This window comes from Dipodomys merriami, unplaced genomic scaffold (genome assembly GCF_024711535.1).
Source record: "Dipodomys merriami isolate MVZ:Mamm:240054 unplaced genomic scaffold, mDipMer1.0.p SCAF_7, whole genome shotgun sequence".
In the NCBI taxonomy this organism is placed as follows: domain Eukaryota; kingdom Metazoa; phylum Chordata; class Mammalia; order Rodentia; family Heteromyidae; genus Dipodomys; species Dipodomys merriami.
Window position 1 is genome coordinate 68,417,287 of NW_027206290.1, and position 19,851 is coordinate 68,437,137.

Consider the following 19,851-nt stretch of genomic DNA (forward strand, 5'->3'; position numbering starts at 1 on the left):
TTTCTCCTCTGTGCACCTTAGCTTCATTCACTTTGCCAAATACAAATGAGTCATAAGTCTGATAAACTTTGAACTCTCAGCCCTCCCTTCCTACTGTGCAGGCTCACACTGTCACATCAACCAGAGGCAACATGGGGACAGAAAACCCACGGGTCCTTTCACCACCTCTCTGGGTTTACCCCCTTCCAGTAGGCTCTCCCTTTAGCCCAAACAATCATTGTGTCTCCTGTCTATGCCTGTTGACTGTGTCTTCATGGGCCATGTGTGTCCCTGCCCCTGTGCTCTGTATCCAGCACTGCCAGCACCCTTGTCACCCTTACAGCAAGCATGTCTGATTCCACTTCAGGGACATCCTTGGCCAGTGTAAAACTGATCAGAAGTGCTGAGAACAGCCCTCAGCCATGCTAAGCATGAAGACAAACATCTCAATCCATCCATCAGCCTGAGTGTGGGGGACCCAGTGAGAAAACACACTAAAGATCACCACACAGGAGATAATCCATGGAGTAAGGCCTTCCCCATCTCTCCTTCAAGCCCTACCGTCTCCCAAGTGAGTGGATTGAATACAAAGCTAACCTAGTGCCTCTGGTGCCCCGGGCCCTGAGGAGATGGAAAGGAACTGCAGGTGGGAACATAGGCTCCTCTCTGCTTCCCTTCATTTTCTTTCCACAGCAGAAAGAATTTTTCCTTCCTGAAGGCTGGGAGCACCAGACAGAGCAAGTAAACAGGGAGGGAATCCAGGCAGGTTGACTGGAGGTTGCGTGTATATGTAAGGGTGGGTACCTGTAGGCTCTTCCTCCAGAGCCCAGAGCCTGGCCATCAATTCATGTCCTCAAATCTCTGACAAGGTATCCCCAGAAAGACACTAGGCTCCAGAGAAACCAGAAGATCCAGTTAGCTGTACCCAGCCAGATTCTGAGATTGGTGAAAACTGTGTGGGGTGGGCCAGAGAAGGCAGAGGATTAGATCAGCCCTGGGACGTAGTTCTGCCTGAGGTTTACAAACCAATATGGAAGTCAGGGCTCCCAGAGTCTGACAGGACTGAGGCCACTTTTGTATACCTGTAGGGGAGTCTTCTCTTTGGCACTCAATTTTCCCCCAAATGGAAAAAAAATAAAATGGTAACAAGTAATTATATTAACAATTAAAGTTGGAAATGTGAACAATCTCTTAAGAGTGTTGTAAATGCTTTGAAAATTACAGTGAAACCTGGCCTCATGATTTAGGTATTGACCCAAAGTCTGGTGCGTTTTTGTTTTGTTTTGTTTTGGTAGTACTGGAGTTTGAACAAAGAACCTCATACTTGCTTAGGCAGGTGCTGGACCCCTGGAGCCAACCCCCCACCCCCGTCTTTTTATTTTGTTGCTTTAGTTACTTTTTAGATTGGATCTTGCTCATTTTATCTGGGCTAGCCTTGAGCCTCAGCCCTTCTAACTATGACTCCTGCTAGCACATCAGACTTATTCATTGAGATGAGGCTGGCTTAAAAACTTGGGAGCCTATACAGAAAAGGAAACTCAAAGTGTTTTCCTTATTAGGTCTTCATAATTCTTCCCAGCTGTTGTTACAAGGATAACTTGATTGATTGCTTGAGACAAGATTACAGGTAAGCACTACTTTGCCCGGTAATCATTGTATTTTTTAAACAGCTTTAAATTTACAGAAAGTGCAAAGATAGTTTCCTAGTATCTCCCCTACCCAGTGTTCCTTATTATTAGCATCTTACATGAGTGCTGGACACTTGTTTCAATTGAAGACTGATATTAGGTACACTGTCTTTGGCTAAAGTCCTTAATGCACTCAGATTTCATCAGCCTAAGTACTATGACTATTTATTTTGTTGCTCTAATTTTTCCAGCTTTAGCCATTGGAGGCTCGTAAATTTGGCCCATATCTTTTGACAGTGTCCTATCAGCAAGTGTGTGTGTGTGTGTGTGTGTGTGTGTGTGTGTGTGTGTGTGTGTGTGTATTTTGCATGTCTTTATTTGCTAGACATTGTAAGATGCTGCAGGTTTATCTTGTATACTCACTGCCCCATTTATCACAGGAGCCCTGATTCCTCTTATTGGAGAGTGGTGTTAGGAACCAAAATCTTGGCATAAGGCAGGCTCTCTACTATGGAACATCACTGCTGCTGGTCCTGCTTACCTGACAGAGCAAGGAGACACATATATGCACATGTGCCTATGTATATTTTTTAAATGTACCTGTAACTGTTTTTATATGTGATTATCCGCATGTGCATTAAGTGAGCCATCTATCCAGGTATCTCTAGTTCTAATCCATTGCCGCTTGGACCATTCTAGCATCCTCGTGAGGGGTCATTTTCATCCTAAGCAATGTTGCTTAGTAACCTAGAAGAATATATTTATGTGTTTCTAGGAAACAGCTTGACAAGTAATCAAAGGTGAAAAGTCATATGCAAAAGGGAGTTTGGTTAACTGCCACCTACATTCCAGCCTGGCTTCTGGTTGTGCTGAGAATAAAGGACTAACTCTTTGGCCTACAAGACTACAACATCCTGGTTTGCTAACACTGAGTCCTCCATAGAGGCCATACAGCTCTCTCTCTCATCCAGATTCTCACATACTCCATTCCACGCAGGGGCCTTTCCCCAAGCTAGCCCTCTGCCGAAACCCATCCTTGCTCTCTTTATCCAGCTGCCTTCTATGCATCTGCCAGATTTCACCTCAATCCTCACTTCTGCAGGAAAGCCATCTTGTCCTCAGGACCAGGTGAGCAAGCTTGTTTGAAGCTTGTTCATGTAAGGTCCGCTCCTGGATGGCGAGCAGACTCCACCCTCCTCGCAGCAAAGTCTCCACCCAGTACCTGCGTTACCTAGGCAACTGGGACACCTGGAAGAGGTCACATCTGCATCCGCTGAGGTCACATCTGAATTTGATGTGGCCACACCTTTCCCCACCCATACCCTACATAAGGGCTAGCCCAGGCCCAGACTCTGCCTTTTTTTCTCTCTCTGTTCGTTTCTAGCTCTTGCTGCTCTTTTCTTGCTCTCTTGCTCTCTCTCTTTCCCAGCCACGTGGAGTGCCAACCTTGCCTGGTCCCAGCAGGTCTACCCCTTACCTGAATACCACGTGAGTGCTACTGTTCTTACCCCTCTCTCTGCTCTTTTCTCTCTCTTTCCTCTCTTCCCAGCTCTCTCTCATTCCCAGGCCTTTCCCAGCCACGTGGAGTGCCACCCTTGCCTGGTCCAAGCAGGTCTACTAAATAAACCTACCCCTTATCTGAATACCACGTGCGTGCTGGTGCTGTTCTTACTCGGCTACCTCTTTTTTAAAAACCTAACAGTTCAACACGATGTCCCTTTGTTTGCTAGCATTTTCTACAGCGGTGATGTTACACTTACTTAGCCTTTTCTTCTACTGGAATATGATATGAGTTTCTTCATGGGGTCTACTAAGTTCAAGAGGTACTGACAGGTGTACAGGAAGTACCCACTTACTTCCTTTATTCTTTATTCAAAGAGTATTTATCTATCAAGGGCATCCTGGGGTTTGATTCATTTTCTAGACTCTTGAGTGTACACAGGGAGGGAAACAGTCAAAGCCCTTAGTGCACATGCGTTCTCTCTCTCTCTCTCTCTCTCTCTCTCTCTCTCTCTCTCTCTCTCTCTCTCTCTCTCTCTCTCTCTCTCTCTCTCCCTCTCTCTCTCTCTCTTTCTCTTTCTCTTTCTCTCGTGGAAGTGAAAGGAAGTAAATTCATGTGAGGAACTGAAAAACAATACAGAGGAAAAAGAGTGAAGCAGCAAACTATACTAGGTAACAGGATCAAACCTCTAATTCTACATCTTTTGAACTCAACTTCCCAAGTGCTAGGATTACAAGTATGTACCACCGTGTTCTTTCAGCAAATGATAATGCGTATTCCCTCCTTTGCTGTGGATGAAATCTAGGGCCAAGTGTGTACTAGGCACGTGCTCTACCACTGAGCTACATCTCCAACCTACCAATTTTTTTTTAATGGTTGTGGGGCTTGAATGCTGGGCCTGGATGCTGTCCCTCAGCTCTTCAGCTCAAGGCTAGTGCTCTACCACTTGAACCACAGCACCACTTCTGGTTTTCTGGTGGTTTATTGGAGATAAGAGTCTCATGAACTTTCCTGCCCGGGCTGGCTTTGAACTGCAATCCTCAGATCTCAGCCTCCTGAGTAGCTAGGATTACGGACATGAGCCACTGGCACTCACCAAATTTTTTATGGATGGCCTGGGATCTGAGATCCCAGATGGCCTGTGGTAGAAGACCTGAGGCAAGGGAGTGAGTGCTGGAGATATCAGGAAGATAATGTCCCAAGCAGTACAGCCAAGGCACAGGCTGTGAAGCAGGACCAGGTAGGGCAAGAAAGGACCTGTGAGGACTTTAAGGAAGGGTCTCATGGAATTCCTGCACTACATCCATTCTGCAGAGGAGGTACTGAGCTCCACAAGGGGAGCTCAAGGCCCACAAGGCTGTAAGTGGTGGCACTGGGTGTGCAAGAGTCTGGTGGCAGGGCTAGAGCTTCCCTTTGGAAATCCTCACCACCTGCCAGCCCTTTAGAGAGCTGGAAGAGAAGCAGACCCCTTCTTCCAGGGTGCTCTCAGCTCTCCTAGGGTCCCGAGTGTCAACAGCACAGGCCTTTGAAGCCCAGGTCCATCAGACTCTAATGGGCAATGAAGAGTTGGCCCATGGCCCTGAATCCTGCAGTCCTGATTCCTAGAGACAGACGTAGACAAGAAGCTCAGAAATAGATGCAAGGGGGCTCACCTGAAGCCCTGCCACAGAATTCTCCTGGAAAGCCAGCTCCTTCGATGGAGTTTCCTGGGCTTGGCCTGGGCCCTCCAAAGAAAGTGTCTAGTTGAGGTCTGTGCTCAACTTAATACACCATAGCAAGAAAGGGTCACACCCACTCACTACCTGCTCACCCACCCACCATGCTGTATTCTGGGGGTGTCCTGCCTAGGCCCTGTTCTCTTCAGAGCTGCCAGGTTGAAGGAGGAGGCTGGCCCTACACAGACAATCACAACCAAGTGGCTTGGTCTAAAGAGCATGGGGTGTCCGGGAATATTCAGGAGCTGGCTGCAGGTGAGTCTCCTGGACTCTCTGAGCCTATATCCACCCCTGTCCATGGGGATAATGATGGCAGGGCTCAGGGAGGGTGAGCAGAGGCAAAGAGGGAGCCTGAGCTGGGTGCCCGTGGCTCACGCCTGTCATCCTAGCTACTCAGGAGGCTGAAATCTGAGGCTCATGGTTCAAAGCCAGCCTGGGCAGGAAAGTCCATGAGACTCTTATCTCCAATTAATCACCAGAAAACCGGAAGTGGCGCTGTGGCTCTTGGGGTACGCGAGGGGGTGTAAGGAAGCTAGGGGTCTAGCACCTGAGCCATGGAGGGTGAGGGTGTGCATGGCCAGCAGGAAAGCCCAGAACATGCCCGTTGGGTGTGCAATCTTCTCCTTCTCCTGTGTCCCGCAGATGAAGACCGGGGGGTGGGGTGGGGTCTGTCAGAAGCTTCCCTTCCACCTTCAGGTGGCGCCCTCGAGCCATGGAGTCCCACGAGCGCGGGGACACTGGGAACCCCAGGACCTTAGAGCGGACCTTCGGTCCTACCTGGGGAGGGAGGCGTGGGAGCGGGGAAACCGCGGGGCTGGGCGCAACCGGAGCCCCCAGCGGCGGGGGGGAAGAGGCGTCTGGACCCCGCTCCTCCCGCCGCCCCGCCCCGGTTCCTTGAACCCTGGCGGGGACGCCGGCACTCCGGAGGTGCCCTGACGGAGGAGGAGGAGGAAGCCGGGTCGGCGCCCCCGAGTCCCCCGCCCTAGGCCGTGGCCCGCCTGCCGGTCCCGCCCCGCGCTAACTCTCGGGGCGCCCTCGCCGGCGGCAGGCGGAGCTCGATCGGCGGCGCTCGAGGATCCCCGGCTCCCGCCCCTTCCCCGCCCCTCCTTCCCTCCCTCCCTCCCTCCCTCCTTCCCTCCCTCCCTCCCTCCCCGGAGCCCCCCGGCGGCCGGAGCCGCGGCGGTGTGGCCCCGCGCGGCGCGAGCAGGTACGTGCGCCTCGGCCGCGGCTCGGGGCCGGCAGGGGAAGGTGGGCGGGAGCCGAGGAGGGCGAGGCAGGGGCGGCCGGGCCCCGAGCCGCAGCCCAGACTCGGGCAGGCGGGCGCCGGGGAGGACGCACCCCGGGCCGCCCCGCGTGGGGAGGCGGCGGGAGGCCCGGTGCAGGTAGGCGCGCCGGGCGCGATGGGCTCCGCGAGGCGGGTGGCGTGGCGGCGGCGGGAGGCGGAGGCCCGAGGCGGCGGCGGGGGAGCGGCGGCGGACAGCTCAGCCTGACCTCGCGGCCCGCCGAAGGACACGCGCCGCGGCGTGGGGGGGGGGACCCGGGCGCGCTCGGATCCCCGCCGCGCCTCGGCATCTCCGGGGCCTCCCTGCGGTGGGCGCTGCCCGGCCGGCCCGCTCCGGCCTGGCCCGGGCCCGCGGCGGCGTTGGCGGTCAAGGGCAGGAGCCGGGGGGTGTGAACTGCGGGCCGGCGGGCGCACGGGCGCGGCGGGCGGGCGGGCTGCCGGGGCTTTCTGCGCGGAACTTTGGGTATGACAGCGTGGACCTGCGTGTGCGTACCCGCGCGCAGGAGGCTTTGTGTACAACTCATGCGTGCGTGTGTCTGCCGACTGGATTTGTGAAGCTTCGCCCATCCTCGCTGGGCGTCTGTTTCCCTGGGTGCTGGGGTACCTACGCCATGGGCCGGGTGTTGGGGCCTGGGCAGGTCTGGGGTGGACATGGCCTGGATCTCAGCCGTCCTAGGAGGACCAGGGGAATCTTTCTGGATGGTCTGTCTGTCTGTCTCCCTTTCTCTCTTCACTCTATTCCCTCCTTAGTACCAGAGTGGCCCGCGGGTCACACTGCTGGCTCCCCGTACCTGGGGGTGTGCCTTTCAGGACCTGCCCCCACTGCAGATGGGTATGGTGGTGGTGGTGGTGGTGGTGGGGTGTAACCGATGGGCACCAGAACATGGCATGGCATGGTCTTGAGTAACTAACTGGTGGGCACTGGGACCTTAATGAGAAAAAAACATATTCTAAAACTGAGGGTGGAGGACCCCCCCCCCCCACCACACACACACTGTCATCCTACGGAAAAGTTTTGGGTTCTTGTAGGGTGAAAGAGAGCCCCAAGCCAGGAATTTGAGCGCCCAGATTTCCTCTGGGATATAGGGTTATCAGGGAAGAGGTAGGATATTCAAGGGGACTGATGGGTGGGGCACATCTGAGCACCTTAGCACCGTGGACGTAGCTTTTGGTGCTAAGAACCAAAAGTCAGCCAGCTCTCCTGTCTTTCCTGAGCAATCACCAGGGAGTGAGAGGGCCCTAGGCAGGACCTTCGGGGCTCTATTACAGTTGGACCAAGCGGAGGGCAGGCAAGGAACAGGATGAGCTGGGGAAGGAGGGTGGAGTGCTGTCACGCACAGGACTTGCACAGCTGTGCAGGCTTTAGGGTACAATCATCTTAGAGCACCTGCACTCACCTGGCTCCCTCGTGTGTGCCATGGAATCCCGGCATGTTTCCTGTTCCCTGTGAAGATTAACCAAGATATTCTTCATCCTGAATGAAGGGCGGGTCCAGAGTCCAGCACATAGTGGGTGCTCAGTGAACACTTATTAAATGAATGCTCCGGAAAGAGGGACAAAGTGACAGAATTGTCTGTAGAAGCAGGTCTTGTGCTCAGATGAAAGGCCCAGGGCTGCCCGTCCACATGGTTCAGAAGGTCAGAAGGGGGAAGCCTGTGCCTTCTTGCATGGAACCTCGTCCTCAGCATGTAAGACTTCCATTTCATTCATGCTCACTTCATTCATTTGCTCAGATTCACACATACAACTGCAGAGCATGAGAGAATAAACACGAGAATGCACAGCATCAGGTATGTGTGCATGTGTGTGCATGTGTGTACATGTGACAGATAGCAGCACAGAGCCATTCTGAATCTAGGGGATGGTGTCCCTGGGATGTGTGAGCACTTGTGTGCTCAGGGGGTCTGGGTATCTGTGCCCAGGGCCCAGCAGAGCTACCTGCTGTGTGGCTCTGCAGTGAAGGAGGGGCCTGTGGGAAAGAGACAGGATCTGGGTGAGACAGGACTGGGCTGATAGCTGTCCCCGGGTGTTAGGAAGGAATGGCACCAGGGTGGGCTGATTCTTCCATTTTTCAAGAGAAGAAAAAGCCAGGCATCCAAAAAGTAAAATGGGATTTTGCTATACATATAAGTGTGTGTGTGTGTGTGTGTGTGTGTGTGTGTGTGTGTGTGTGTGTGTGTGTGTGTGTGTGTGTGTGTGTGTAAAACTAATTCACTGAAACCAGACTAGAAATAAAACAAAGCAAAAATTTGTGTGAGTCAAATCTGGCCATGGGACTGTAGATAGGTATTGTTTGATGGGTGTGCCCGTGTGTGTGTCTGTGTGTGTGTCTGTGTGTGTGTCTGTGTGTGCGTGCACACACACATGCATGCGCACTTGTTTGAGCATGGTGGGATATCCCAGCTTTGCAGCTCACAGAGTCCCCCTTCTCCCTCCTCCCCTTTTCTCTTCTTCCCCCCTTCCTTCCTCCCCCTCCTAACCTCTCCTATTCAGTTTCAGTCCTGACTCTCAGGTCTGCACCTCCCCGTCCCCGCCTCGCTGCTCCTTATCCCAAGGAGTGAAACACATAGCTTGTTCTAGCCCCCAGCAGCCTCCCTGTGAGATGAGCCACCACCGGGCCAGTCCGTGCTCAGGGGCCAGTCCGTGCTCAGGGACCAGTGTGGTGTCAGCTCCCCCTGCCCACTGGCTTCCTGGCGGACCCTGCCCTCCATTCTCCTGCTTCCTTTCCTACTATCTGTCCTGCTGCCTTCTGAAACTCACCTGGATCTCAGCCCTCGGGGTTCTAACGCCATCACTCCCCTGACTCCCCGGCCTGGCTTTCAGAGCCCTCTGAGCTGCCTCTGGGGCCCTTCTTTTCCTTTCCTGAATTCCCTCCTAGATCACCTTACTTATGGGGAGCCCCATAAGTCTGGCCCCAGGAACAGCAAGTCTCAGAGGCTTCCCTGGTTCCTCTCCTTTGTCCTCACCCCACTCCATCCTCACCACAAATAATGATGCTCATGCATTGAACCAGCCAGGGCCTCATGTGCATTGTACTTGAAATCCTCACAGCCACCTTGGGAGGAAGATGTTTTGTTTACTCCCACTTTACACATGAGAATAGTTAGTCTGGAGAGCCACCCACACCACTGTGCCTAAGCTCAAGATGGACTTAAAGCCTATGGCCGCCCTAAGTCCCTCCATCGCTGACACTTCTGTGTGTTGCCTCCATCCCACACTAGGCCTGTGCAGCAGGGAGTGCTGCTATCCTGTCACTCCATAGACGGAGACACAGAGGCCTAGAGAGGCCGAGGGACTTGTTCAAAGTCACATACCAGCCCGTGCTGGAGAGGATCTTTGCGTGGACCATACTGCTGTGTCATTGTTCTTGTCCCCATCTCCTCCTCTGTATGTCCAGCCAACCCCGGGTGGAACCACACCCATGGACAAGTGTGATGTCCCATCGCAGCAGGCATTTACTTGGCAGAAGTTGGCTGAATTCAACTAATGTGCTGTTTTCTCTTCTAGCTGCCAAGGGGCCAAGGGATGAACTGGGGTCTTCCTTCCCAATGGCATCGATCCCTGGACTGGAACTGAAGACATTGAGCAATGGTCCCCAGGTCCCAAGGCCACCCAGAGTGGGTGTGGATAATGCCTGTTTCTCCTCTGAGGAGCATGAGACTCGATTCCAGTACTCTGGGGATGCCAGACTGGGTGGCTCCCCCAGCTCCCCAGGGCATGTTTCCTCACTGCCCCGGTCTCAGAGGGACGATTTGTCCCTGCATTCAGAGGAGGGGCCGGGGTTGGAGCCCATAAGCCGCCCGGTGGATTATGGCTTTGTTTCTGCCCTGGTTTTCCTGGTGAGTGGGATTCTCCTGGTGGTCACAGCCTATGCCATCCCCCGTGAGGCCCGCGTCAACCCAGATACAGTGACCGCGAGGGAGATGGAGCGCCTAGAGATGTACTATGCCCGCCTGGGCACCCACCTGGACAAGTGCATCATCGCGGGCCTGGGGCTACTCACTGTGGGCGGCATGCTCTTGTCTGTGCTGCTCATGGTCTCCCTGTGCAAGGGTGAGCTGTACCGCCGGCGGACCTTCGTCCCAGGCAGGGGCTCCAGGAAGACCTACGGCTCCATTAACCTGCGCATGAGACAGCTCACTGGGGATGGAGGCCAGGCCCTGGTGGAGAATGAGGTTGTCCAAGTCTCAGAGACCAGCCACCCCCTCCAGGGCTCTTAAGTAGGAGCACACCCTTGGTGGCTGCTTCAGCTGCAGGTCTAAGGCCCCCAGAGGCCTGAGCTCCACATAGTGCCCCATGGAAGGAGTCTTGGTGCCAGAGAAGGAGACAGAGCCTGGGCCAGGCCACATACATGCAAAGTGCTCACTGATCTGTTTTGCAGCTTGAGGTTTTGCATAAGGTTTTGTTTGGAGGGGGATGGCTTCTGCTGCTAAAAATACAAAGTTTGGAAACCACTGCTCTTGGAAGATGAGGTCTCTTGGCATTTCTGAGGGCTGAGAGTTGTTTGAAAGATTGCCCAGGCCTGGGGGAATTCTGAGACCTCCACCAGCCTCTTCTGCCAAGGTTTGATCTTGGCAGGGTAGGGTGGAGGGGGATTTTGAGCTCTGGCCATCCACGGTGGCAGATAGCTTCTTGAAAATGGGGATCCCATTCAGCATTGGGGTGACTCCTGCAGCATTCCACTAACTGAACTATAATCTCCCCCACTACAGACAGCTGTTAGGCTTGTCCATAAAGTGAGAGGTTAAACTGCACAAACCCTTAGGGCCAGCTCTGCCCCGGAAATGAGAACCCCCCAACTCTGACCTCGGCCATTCCTCCAAGGACCAGCAGGCACAAGTTATTCTCAGTGGCACATTCTGGCCCACGTTTGGTGATCACCACTTGGTGACCCAGGAGTGGTGATCTTAGGCCTTCTAGAGTCCTTTGGTCCAGTTGGGCTAAATCTATCATTTGCCAAAACCTTAGTTTTGGTCTTGGGGTATCACTTCCCGTAGTGCAGGTGAGTGGGAGGCCGAGAGGGCTTTGCTGTGTCTGTGGCACAAGGTGGCCATCGTCACTTCCTTTCGCAACCGTGTGTCCCTAGGGATTGACCTCATTCTGGTAGTAAAAAATGTTGTTTTTCTTTTAAAGAATTTGTTTTTTTAAATGCTGAATTTGTAGCAAACTATAGATGTGATCCCTGAAAGTATAGTCTGAAGGTATAAATGCTGAATTTGTAATCTTTATTTCTCCTCTTAGTAGTTAACATGCAGCCATATTTGTTTGGGGAGAAATCAGGCACTTTTAGGTAGATACTCCAGCCATATTGATCACTGTTTGTTTTTGGTCCTGTGGAATTTTTGCAGGCTCCTTCCAAACTCCCTTTAAACTTCTAATGGGGAAGGGACACAGATTCTAAGGGCAAGGGGCTGTGGGTGTGTGAGGATTGGGGGCTTCCAGAGCCCATACCTTCTAAGCCACTGGTGAGTTGTTTTGGTGATCCCCTAGGGGCTGAGGATCTGGGCTGTCATGGGGTATGGATGGGGTGGGCGGTGGGGAGATGCAGGGGGAGTCTGTGGATTAGAAATGCCCTGAGTCCCTGTAACAAGAGCCTTCAGTCTAGCGAGTTGAGCCTCTGGGGCAGTGTAATGTCACAGCTTCTGAGACAGATCAAATATCTGCTTCTGCTGGCAGTCTTTGCCAGAGCTGAGGGCCCAGTGATTGCTGAGGGGACAAAGATGGTAGAGCTTGGCCTCCCAGGTTCGGAGGTAGTGGTGGTGAATGGGTGGAGCTTGCCCAGCATGGGCGGGAGGATCACGAGTCCTGGGCTTGTGTAGACAAGTCAGTCTCTCTCTCTCTCTCAGGCTCCAAGCAAAGGAACAACGCAAAGAATTCCACCCCTGGTGAACCACAGTGGAACTGGACCATCCCAAATGATGGGCCCAGGCTTTGCAAATCCATAATGATAATAATAAAAATGTGAACCTAAGCCATACTGGTTCCTGTGACAGTGGCAGGGGGGGTGGGGGGGTGGGGGGGGGGTCGGGGCTCATTTGGTTCTTAAACCTGTGAAGAAGCTGAACCTGAGATCATCCACTCACATCCGTTGAAATGCAATGAATTGTATGGAGGGGAAAAAAAAATCTGTGAGAAGATTAAATTCCAGGAATCTCAGGTTTTTCTCTAAACCACAGAAACCTGCTTTGCATGCTGATGCGGAAACTCCTTTAGAAAATGTGGATAATGGATCGAGGCAGTCATTACCTTGTCAGTGAATTAAGAAAAACGTGCGAGATGCCAAAAACATTTCCCTAGATTGCAGCTGAACTCTCCCAAACTGGCAGATCCCAGACAGAAAGGAGTCAGGTAGAGGGTAGATGCCTAAGAAGGTCCTTTGTAGGGTTTTTCTCTCCCACACAACAGGCTACCAGGGTTCCAAAAGCCCAATTTTCCTCGCAGTATCTGAACACATCGCGATTTTGGAGTGAGCGAGCCCTGGTGATACTCATGGCTAGCCTTCGGCTCCTTCTTACTCTGTACCTCTGGCCCACTGGCAGATCCTGCTGGTTCCACTTTTAGTCTCATCACAGCTCATTCCTTGGCCACTGATACCCATCCAGGATACTCTCTGGAGGTCATGGTTTTCTTTCCTCCCCCTCCCTCCCACCCCGTGTTCAGCTAGGTCAGGTCATCCCTCTGCCCTAAGCCTTGCTAAATGTCTCTTGTTCTAAGCAAAACTCAGCCAGAGGTGGATGGAGGCAGGACTAGCACAGCTCATGCATCCAGATCCCTCCCTTGCACAGCCCCCTTCTGAGGCCTTCAGAGGCACCCAATCCTGGGCCTTTGGAAGTCTCCACTCACTCATCTCAGGTGCTGGCTGGGATCCACTGCTGTTGCTCCCTTTCTCAGGAATAAATATTACCTTCTCTGGGATTCTCTTTAAAATGCCCTCCTTGCACACATGCATCTGCCTACATGCATGCAGGTACATATGCACATACCCTTGTGTGTACACACTCACATCCTATCACACACACACACACACACACACACACACACAGCTTCCTCTTGTCTGACCTTGCTCAGAAGCCAAGGACACATGCTCTGGGGAAGCAGCACCAAGCCAGGGCATCCTTTGGATGATTGACGACGTTTGCTTTCTCTGCCAGCTACAGGCTGTGTGGTTCCCAGCATGCCTCCCTCCCCACTGTCAGATCTGCCCTTTCCAGGGTGGGTCGCCATCTCCTTCCATACTCTCTGTACTGCTTCCAAGCCTCTTCACTTGGGGAGAGGAGGAGGATGCTAAGACGTTTACCTGGGCACTTTGGGAGGGGACTAGGTGAGCCAGGTCCTGCCCAGTGTTGACTTTGGGCAGGTAGGTCTACCTCCTTGGTCTTCCAGCGTAAAACTGGGCAGATAGAATGTGGTTCCTTGAATGTCAAAGGGCAGAAGCAAGAGGAAGATGGGGTGTCAGTAGCACTGAGGAAGGCAGAGACACTCAGGGGAGAGAAGCTTGCTGAGATCATTCCCAGATGCTGGTGGTGAGTACCTCATCACTGAAGGGATGTTAGCAATCAGGCACTGTCTATATTCAGGGATGGAGCTTGTAGAGTTTGGTGAGCTCCCTGAGCTTTTACACCTCCTGTGAGGAACGCCAATGCTCCATTGGCCAGAGCCTGGCTAAAGACAAGGACAACATTTGCCCAAACACCCTCTTCCAGGCCTAGTTTGCCCAGGGACAGATGGGCAGAGGTACCAGGCCACCTGTGAAGTGCAGAGTGTGACAGGATGGCCACCTTCCTCCTTCGTGTGTGTGTGTGTGCGCGCGCGCGCACGTACGTGCGTGCGCGTGCACACGTTGTGATTCCCCAGGGGAATCTAGGCTGAGAGCAGAGCCTTCCAGAAGGACTCCATGAGATCTGATGGAAAAGTCAGTCAGTGTCTCCAGACTGCCAGGGTGCTGAGAAGGTGCCCAGTGTCTTGTAGACTGTTTCCTGAGCTGTGTAAGTGACAGTGCGAATCTCAGTACCTTCCCCAGAAGCCTGTCCAGGAAGCACTTAGCACGGTGCTTACTCACTTGATGCTTTCTGCGCCGGTGCTTCCTAATTGTTTGGTAAATGTCAGCGCTCAGGTTCATTTATTCACGCACATCTAATCTCCATTCTTCACACACAGCCCCTGTCCTGGAGCCACTGCCAGGCTGGCTGGGGAATAGGGCAGTTCAGTGGTCCCTGTGGTGATGTGGGAAGCAGGGAGGCTTGTGCATGGGGGTGGGGGTGCGGATGAGGCAGCTGTGTGAGCTGGAGTAAGGCTGTCCTGGTAGGGGGAGGCCTAGTAGGAATCTCAAACAATGAAGTGGCACCCATGTGGGATGAGGAGAAAAGACACCCCAGACACACACAGAGGCCAGCGTGAGCAAAGTCCTCCACAGCAGGCAGAGTGGGGATGGGGGGAGGGTAAGGTCTACAGGTTCTGTGCAGGAAGGAGTGGGAGATGACATGCTGGAGTATGGGGGGGTGGGGGGGGGTGCGGGTGGAGTTAGTAACTGGCTTGCAGGTTACTGTGAAGACTTCTACAGGCTCCAGGAGTAGCAGAAGGTCTGTTTGCCCTTGGATGGCTACAGATGTGTGTACCAGGAAGGATCTGCAAGGGCAGATGCAGTGGGGGAGGACTGTAGCACTGTGGCTTGCTGTGGGAATTCTCCAGGGCTCCCGCTGCAGTCCTGACCCCAGCATGACCTCAAGCTCCCTCGTGTGACCTCTTACCTCCAAGGTCAAGACACAGCCACTTTCACTGAGTGAAAGGGAGCTCACTAACCAGCTCTGCTAGCAGCAAGACTGGCCCCAGGGAGCAGGGAGGGAGCCGGGGAAGGTGGCGGCGGCCTTGTCAACCTCTTCCCAGGAGGTATGGTGTCTGACTTAGGGCCAATGACATTCAGCCACCCCTTTCCAATCGTCTCTTTCTTCTTCTCTTCTACTCTCCCTACATCCTTTGATCCCTGTCTCGGTGTCCACCTCTTTCACTGAAGCTGCTTAGGAGCGGCCAGGCATCCAGAGGTGAGCTGTCACTTTTGCCGACTCTCCTGCCAGCCGCCAGCCACTCCTGAGCCCCCACCAGATGAAAGCTGGGACCAAGTGCAGATGTCTGCAGGGCTTGGCAGGGACATCAATGAACGCAGCGGGTGGCTGTGGCAGTGGTGGCAGGACCAAAAGGCATCTGTTCCAGCTCTGGCCAGCTGTTCCCTGTGGTCACCAGAGCCCCGGGTTTCTCAAGGGCAGCTGGACAGCTCAACTTTTAAGTGGGCGCAGAGATGATGCCAGGCATTATCGCATTGCTGAGGCCAAAGCTGGGGACAATGAGATAGCACATGCTGGGGCTAGAACAGCACCCACTCACAGTGACGGGGGCACAGACCATCTGAGGTGCCCAGCCAAACACCATTCATTCATTCTCTGGTGCTTGGAGATTCAGCACTAAATAGATAAAATCCCAGTTTTGTTTTTTTTTTCAGGGCTTTGTGCTTGGTAGGCAGAGGCTCTACCACTTGAGTCAGGCGACACCCCTTTTTGCTTTAGTAATTTTCTAGATAGGGTCTCCTGACCCTCTCCCCCTCTCACCTAGGCTGATCTGGATCACAATTCTACTTATGCTTTCCTTATTCCTACCACTTATGAGTAGTTTCAGTGAAAGAAATGTGGACATGGAGGAATCCAAAAGGTTGAACACCTGTCATCACCTCCATTTCACAGATGAGGAAGACCAAGGCATCTGCAAAAGTCCACACAGCTAATAAAGCAGGGACAAGACTCAAGCCTAATGATACATCATCATGTATCACATGACTTAATATGACAGAAGCCAGTTGGAGCTTGTTTATGGAAGATCTAGGCTGTGGACTACTCACAAGTGGCCAGATCCTAGTCAGCTCCATCCCTACCTTGGTTTTACAGATGGGAAAGCAAAGGGGACAGGACTTGCCCAGGGTGTCTATGACTCAGGCCCATCCCTTTTCATGAGCTTCTCATGGATGCAAAAAGCCTGAGGATGAATCTGCTCCTGTAGTTCTGAGGGTGGGAATTCTACATGGGAGGCAGGAATCCTAGATATAGTTTTCCTCCCTTCAGGGATGCCTCCCTGTTCCTAGGAGTTGGACAATCTGGGTTTTTGGGTAGACTGGTCTGGCATAACCAGGCCCAAAGTTCTCCTCCCAGGGCTGCAGGGCAGGCAGGCGCTGGCCAGGGTGCTGAACTAGTACAATGCTCTCCTAACTACTCAGGAGAGCATCAGAACCTCCATGACTGTTTTGGCCAGTGTTTGGTGGGAGAGCCTTGGAGTTGAAGCCAAGATTTTCTAAGGTCAGTGTGACTCTGGGAAGGTCATCCTTACTCATCTGCTCTGGACTTGCTTTTCCACTTGTTCATTGAGCAGACTATCCTACTAAACTCAGAAGGCTGAGGTGAGCAGCCGCTGGGCAGGTGAGCAGCCGCTGGGGGCAAGTGATTGCCATCCTTTAGAGCCCAAACCTGGTTTTGACACCCAGAGAAGCCTCCAAGGAGTTTACCATCCAGGGGGCTCTGGGCTTATCTCCTCTGCAAGGTGGAGGCTGTGCCGGGTGGACCAGAATCCCCTTCTGCTCCAGGCATTCTGGAACAGTAGCTGTTAAGCTTAGGAGTATGAGGAGCATTTTGCCAAAGAATGTTTTTGTTTATTAGGATCACACAGCATTGTTCTTTTTCAGACAGGCCTTGATTCTTCCCAGCTTCTGGGATGGGTTTGGGCCAGGGCATGAGGTCTAGGACACCTCTATTGAAAAAAAAAATGCTACAGCTGTAGAATCAATGATCCCTACTCTGCCACCCCCCCTGGGGACATCTGGCACAACAAGTGTCACTAGGAGGGTTTATCTTGGGTTTGAGGAGCACTCCTTGAGATGGTATGCCTAGCATACTGGGCACCATATTAATGCTTGTCCCCTGCATTGGGGACAGCGCAAGGTTCCTATTCTTTGGCTCATTGAGTCTCATCTCACCTACCCATAAGACCTTGGTAATAATTGTGACTGGCACCCACTGGGCCACCATTATCTGCTGATATGGCACGTTTGCCACACACTGGCAAAAGGAATGTGGGGTCACATTCACGCCTGCCTTCTAGGGTCTGTCCTATCACCAGGGCTGGAACACCACACTGCCTCCACCCCCAGTGCCGGCTTAGACTTGCCTTATAGCCTGCTACCAGAGGCAGATTCAGGGCTCATCCTAACTGGAGTGAGCCAGGGTGTGTTTGTGGCAAACAAGGTCTGGGGCCCAGATCCTGCCTGGAGCAAGAAGTCAACACTACCCAGCAAACATGCAAGTGTTAGGACAGCAAAAGGTAGAGGTATGCTTGTGGGGTAGTGAGTCCTGTGTTTACCAGAACTGCACCAAAGTGTATGAGATTAGGTGACAGAGAACATGACCTACTCCCTGTGTCCCAGTTGTCCTCCTGTGAAGACAGCCATGGGTCTGTAACACAGTGTTATTAATGAAAACAGATAGGGAGGCCCCAGGGAGGCTGGGCCCTAAAGAGTGAGTCTGTGTGGGACTCACCACATATTCTTTAACTCTGCGTCCACAGGCACTGCTCAGCTTAAGAATATACTTGGCATTGCAAACACTATGCATTCTTGGGATGGGTCTTAAGAGACTCATGACTTGGATTGGAGGTGTCCTGAAGTTCAGGATGGAGAAGGTAACACAAGGGGCCACTAATCTAAGCATGGGGAAAACCATCCAAAGAAGAGAAGGTGGAATGCGGGTCAGTACAAGGTCTGCGGCACTTCAGCACCACTGGAAGACCATGGTTTAGAACCAGACTCATATTCTACTTGTGTAAGCCTCTGATGAACTATGATATTTCAAACCATGCAAGGGTGGTGCTGTGAACTTCACTGTATCAGAACAGGTCATAGGAACTCACCTGAAGGACTGTCCTGTATCACATCTAGCCAAGAACCATCCCCCAAAGTCACAACTTCTCTGTGTCTCACTGGCAATGGCTTGCCCCAAGATGGCTGTTCTCAAAGCCATGGTCTGCTCCCTGAGGGTGAATGCTCTTCTTTCTTTCTTGCATGACATAAATATAGGTAAAAAAGAAAACAAAACAAAAAAACCCACACAACCAAAACCACAACAAGGTGAGCTGAGAGCCACTAGGTTGGCTGGGCCAGAAGCTGAGTAACAGAGCTGGCGAGAATGACTGGAGTTGTCTTCCACACTTCTGGGTGTGAGGATGGTGCGGTGCTGTGGAAAACAAGAGTTCCTCACCAGCAAGTAGACAGACTCCTTCACTGCCCAGATAAACACAACTCATCTGCCCACGTAAAATCTTGTACACCACTTTTCATAGTAGTATTAATTGTAATAGCCAAAAAGGAGAAGCTATCCTAGTAGTATTAATTATAATAACCCAAAAGGAGAAACTATCCAACTAGCCATCAGCTGATGGATTAATAAAATGTGATATAGCCCTATAATGGATTATTCAGCCACAAAAGGAATGCAATAGGCTACCACATGAATTAATCTTGAAAAAGCCGGACTGATTCCATTTATGAGAACTGTCCAGAATGAGCAAATTTTTAGATAGTGGACTAAGAGTTGCCTAGGCTGGGACAGAAGAAAAGGGGGTAAATTGCCTGTGGGTATGGAGCTACTTTTTTGGGGGTGGTAAAATGTCCTGGTGGCAGATGCCTAATACTATAAATATACTACAATTCACTGAATCACAGTACTTTAAACAGGACAGCTTATAGGTAGTTTCTCTCTATATAAAGCAGCTACTTTGAAGGAAACAGAAAACAGGCTATTAATGCTGATGTTTATTGTCAAGGCTGTTTTGGGTTCTACAAGACATGGCCTGAAACATGCCACTGCTGCTTGTTACCATTCCTAGCTCAGACAGAAACAGCAGCAACAGCCTGCCGGGAAATTCAAGCCCCACTCCCTGCCTCCTTCCTCCCTCCCCCCACTCTTCTCCTTCCCACCCAGTCCCACGGCATTGCCAATGTCCTTGATGCAAGACCACATGAAAAATGGCTGATTCTGCAAATGTATCACTGTCTTCAGAAAACAGGACTTTATATATGATTCTTTTTGACCTTTTGCTACTAGAAAATCAGTGGCCAATTTATTGATTATATTTCCTCTTTTCCTAAAATCAGAGTTCTAACAGTTACCTATATTTGCTGCAGATATCTGTCCAATGGCCTTTAATCCAATATTCCTCTAAATGTTCCTCTGATTGAAATGGGTATTTTTATGAGGAAATTGCTCCTTGAAAGCCCCTTTAGCTGCAGGTATGGTCCAATTCCAAAACAGAGACAGACATTCCACCCATCCACCAGCCCTCAAAGGCAGTTAAGAGCAATGATGGCATTTGCACTTATGCCTTTCTTTCTCCACAGCATATGTTCTAAAGGCTTCAAGGTGATCAGCACTCTGTCTCCAGGATTTATGCTAGTGTCTGACGTGGGAACTGCCAGAAATACCCGGAAGACCAAAGCTGACATTCAGCTCAGGTAGAAAAGTCAGGGGCTGGGAAGGTGGCTCAGTAGTAGAGCGCTTGCCTTGCATGCCTGAGGCCCTGGGTTCGATTCCTCAGCACCACATACGCAAAAAGAAAAAAGCCAGAAGTGGCACTGTGGCGCAAGTGGTAGAGCGCTGGCACTGAGCTGAAGAGCTGAGGGACAGCGCCCAGGCCCAGAGTTCAGGCCCCACGACCGTA

The 19,851-nt window shown here is 52.1% G+C and overlaps 1 protein-coding gene across 1 annotated transcript; it reads left to right on the forward strand.

The window, feature by feature from the left end:
• Nucleotides 1-5,982: 5,982 nt before the first annotated feature.
• On the forward strand, nt 5,983-12,063 carry Tmem74b (transmembrane protein 74B). Its single transcript, XM_070007760.1, has 2 exons — nt 5,983-6,030; nt 9,613-12,063. Exon 2 carries the CDS (start codon nt 9,654-9,656, stop codon nt 10,323-10,325), a length of 672 nt encoding a protein of 223 aa, XP_069863861.1. The 5' UTR covers nt 5,983-6,030; nt 9,613-9,653; the 3' UTR covers nt 10,326-12,063.
• Nucleotides 12,064-19,851: the final 7,788 nt, after the last annotated feature.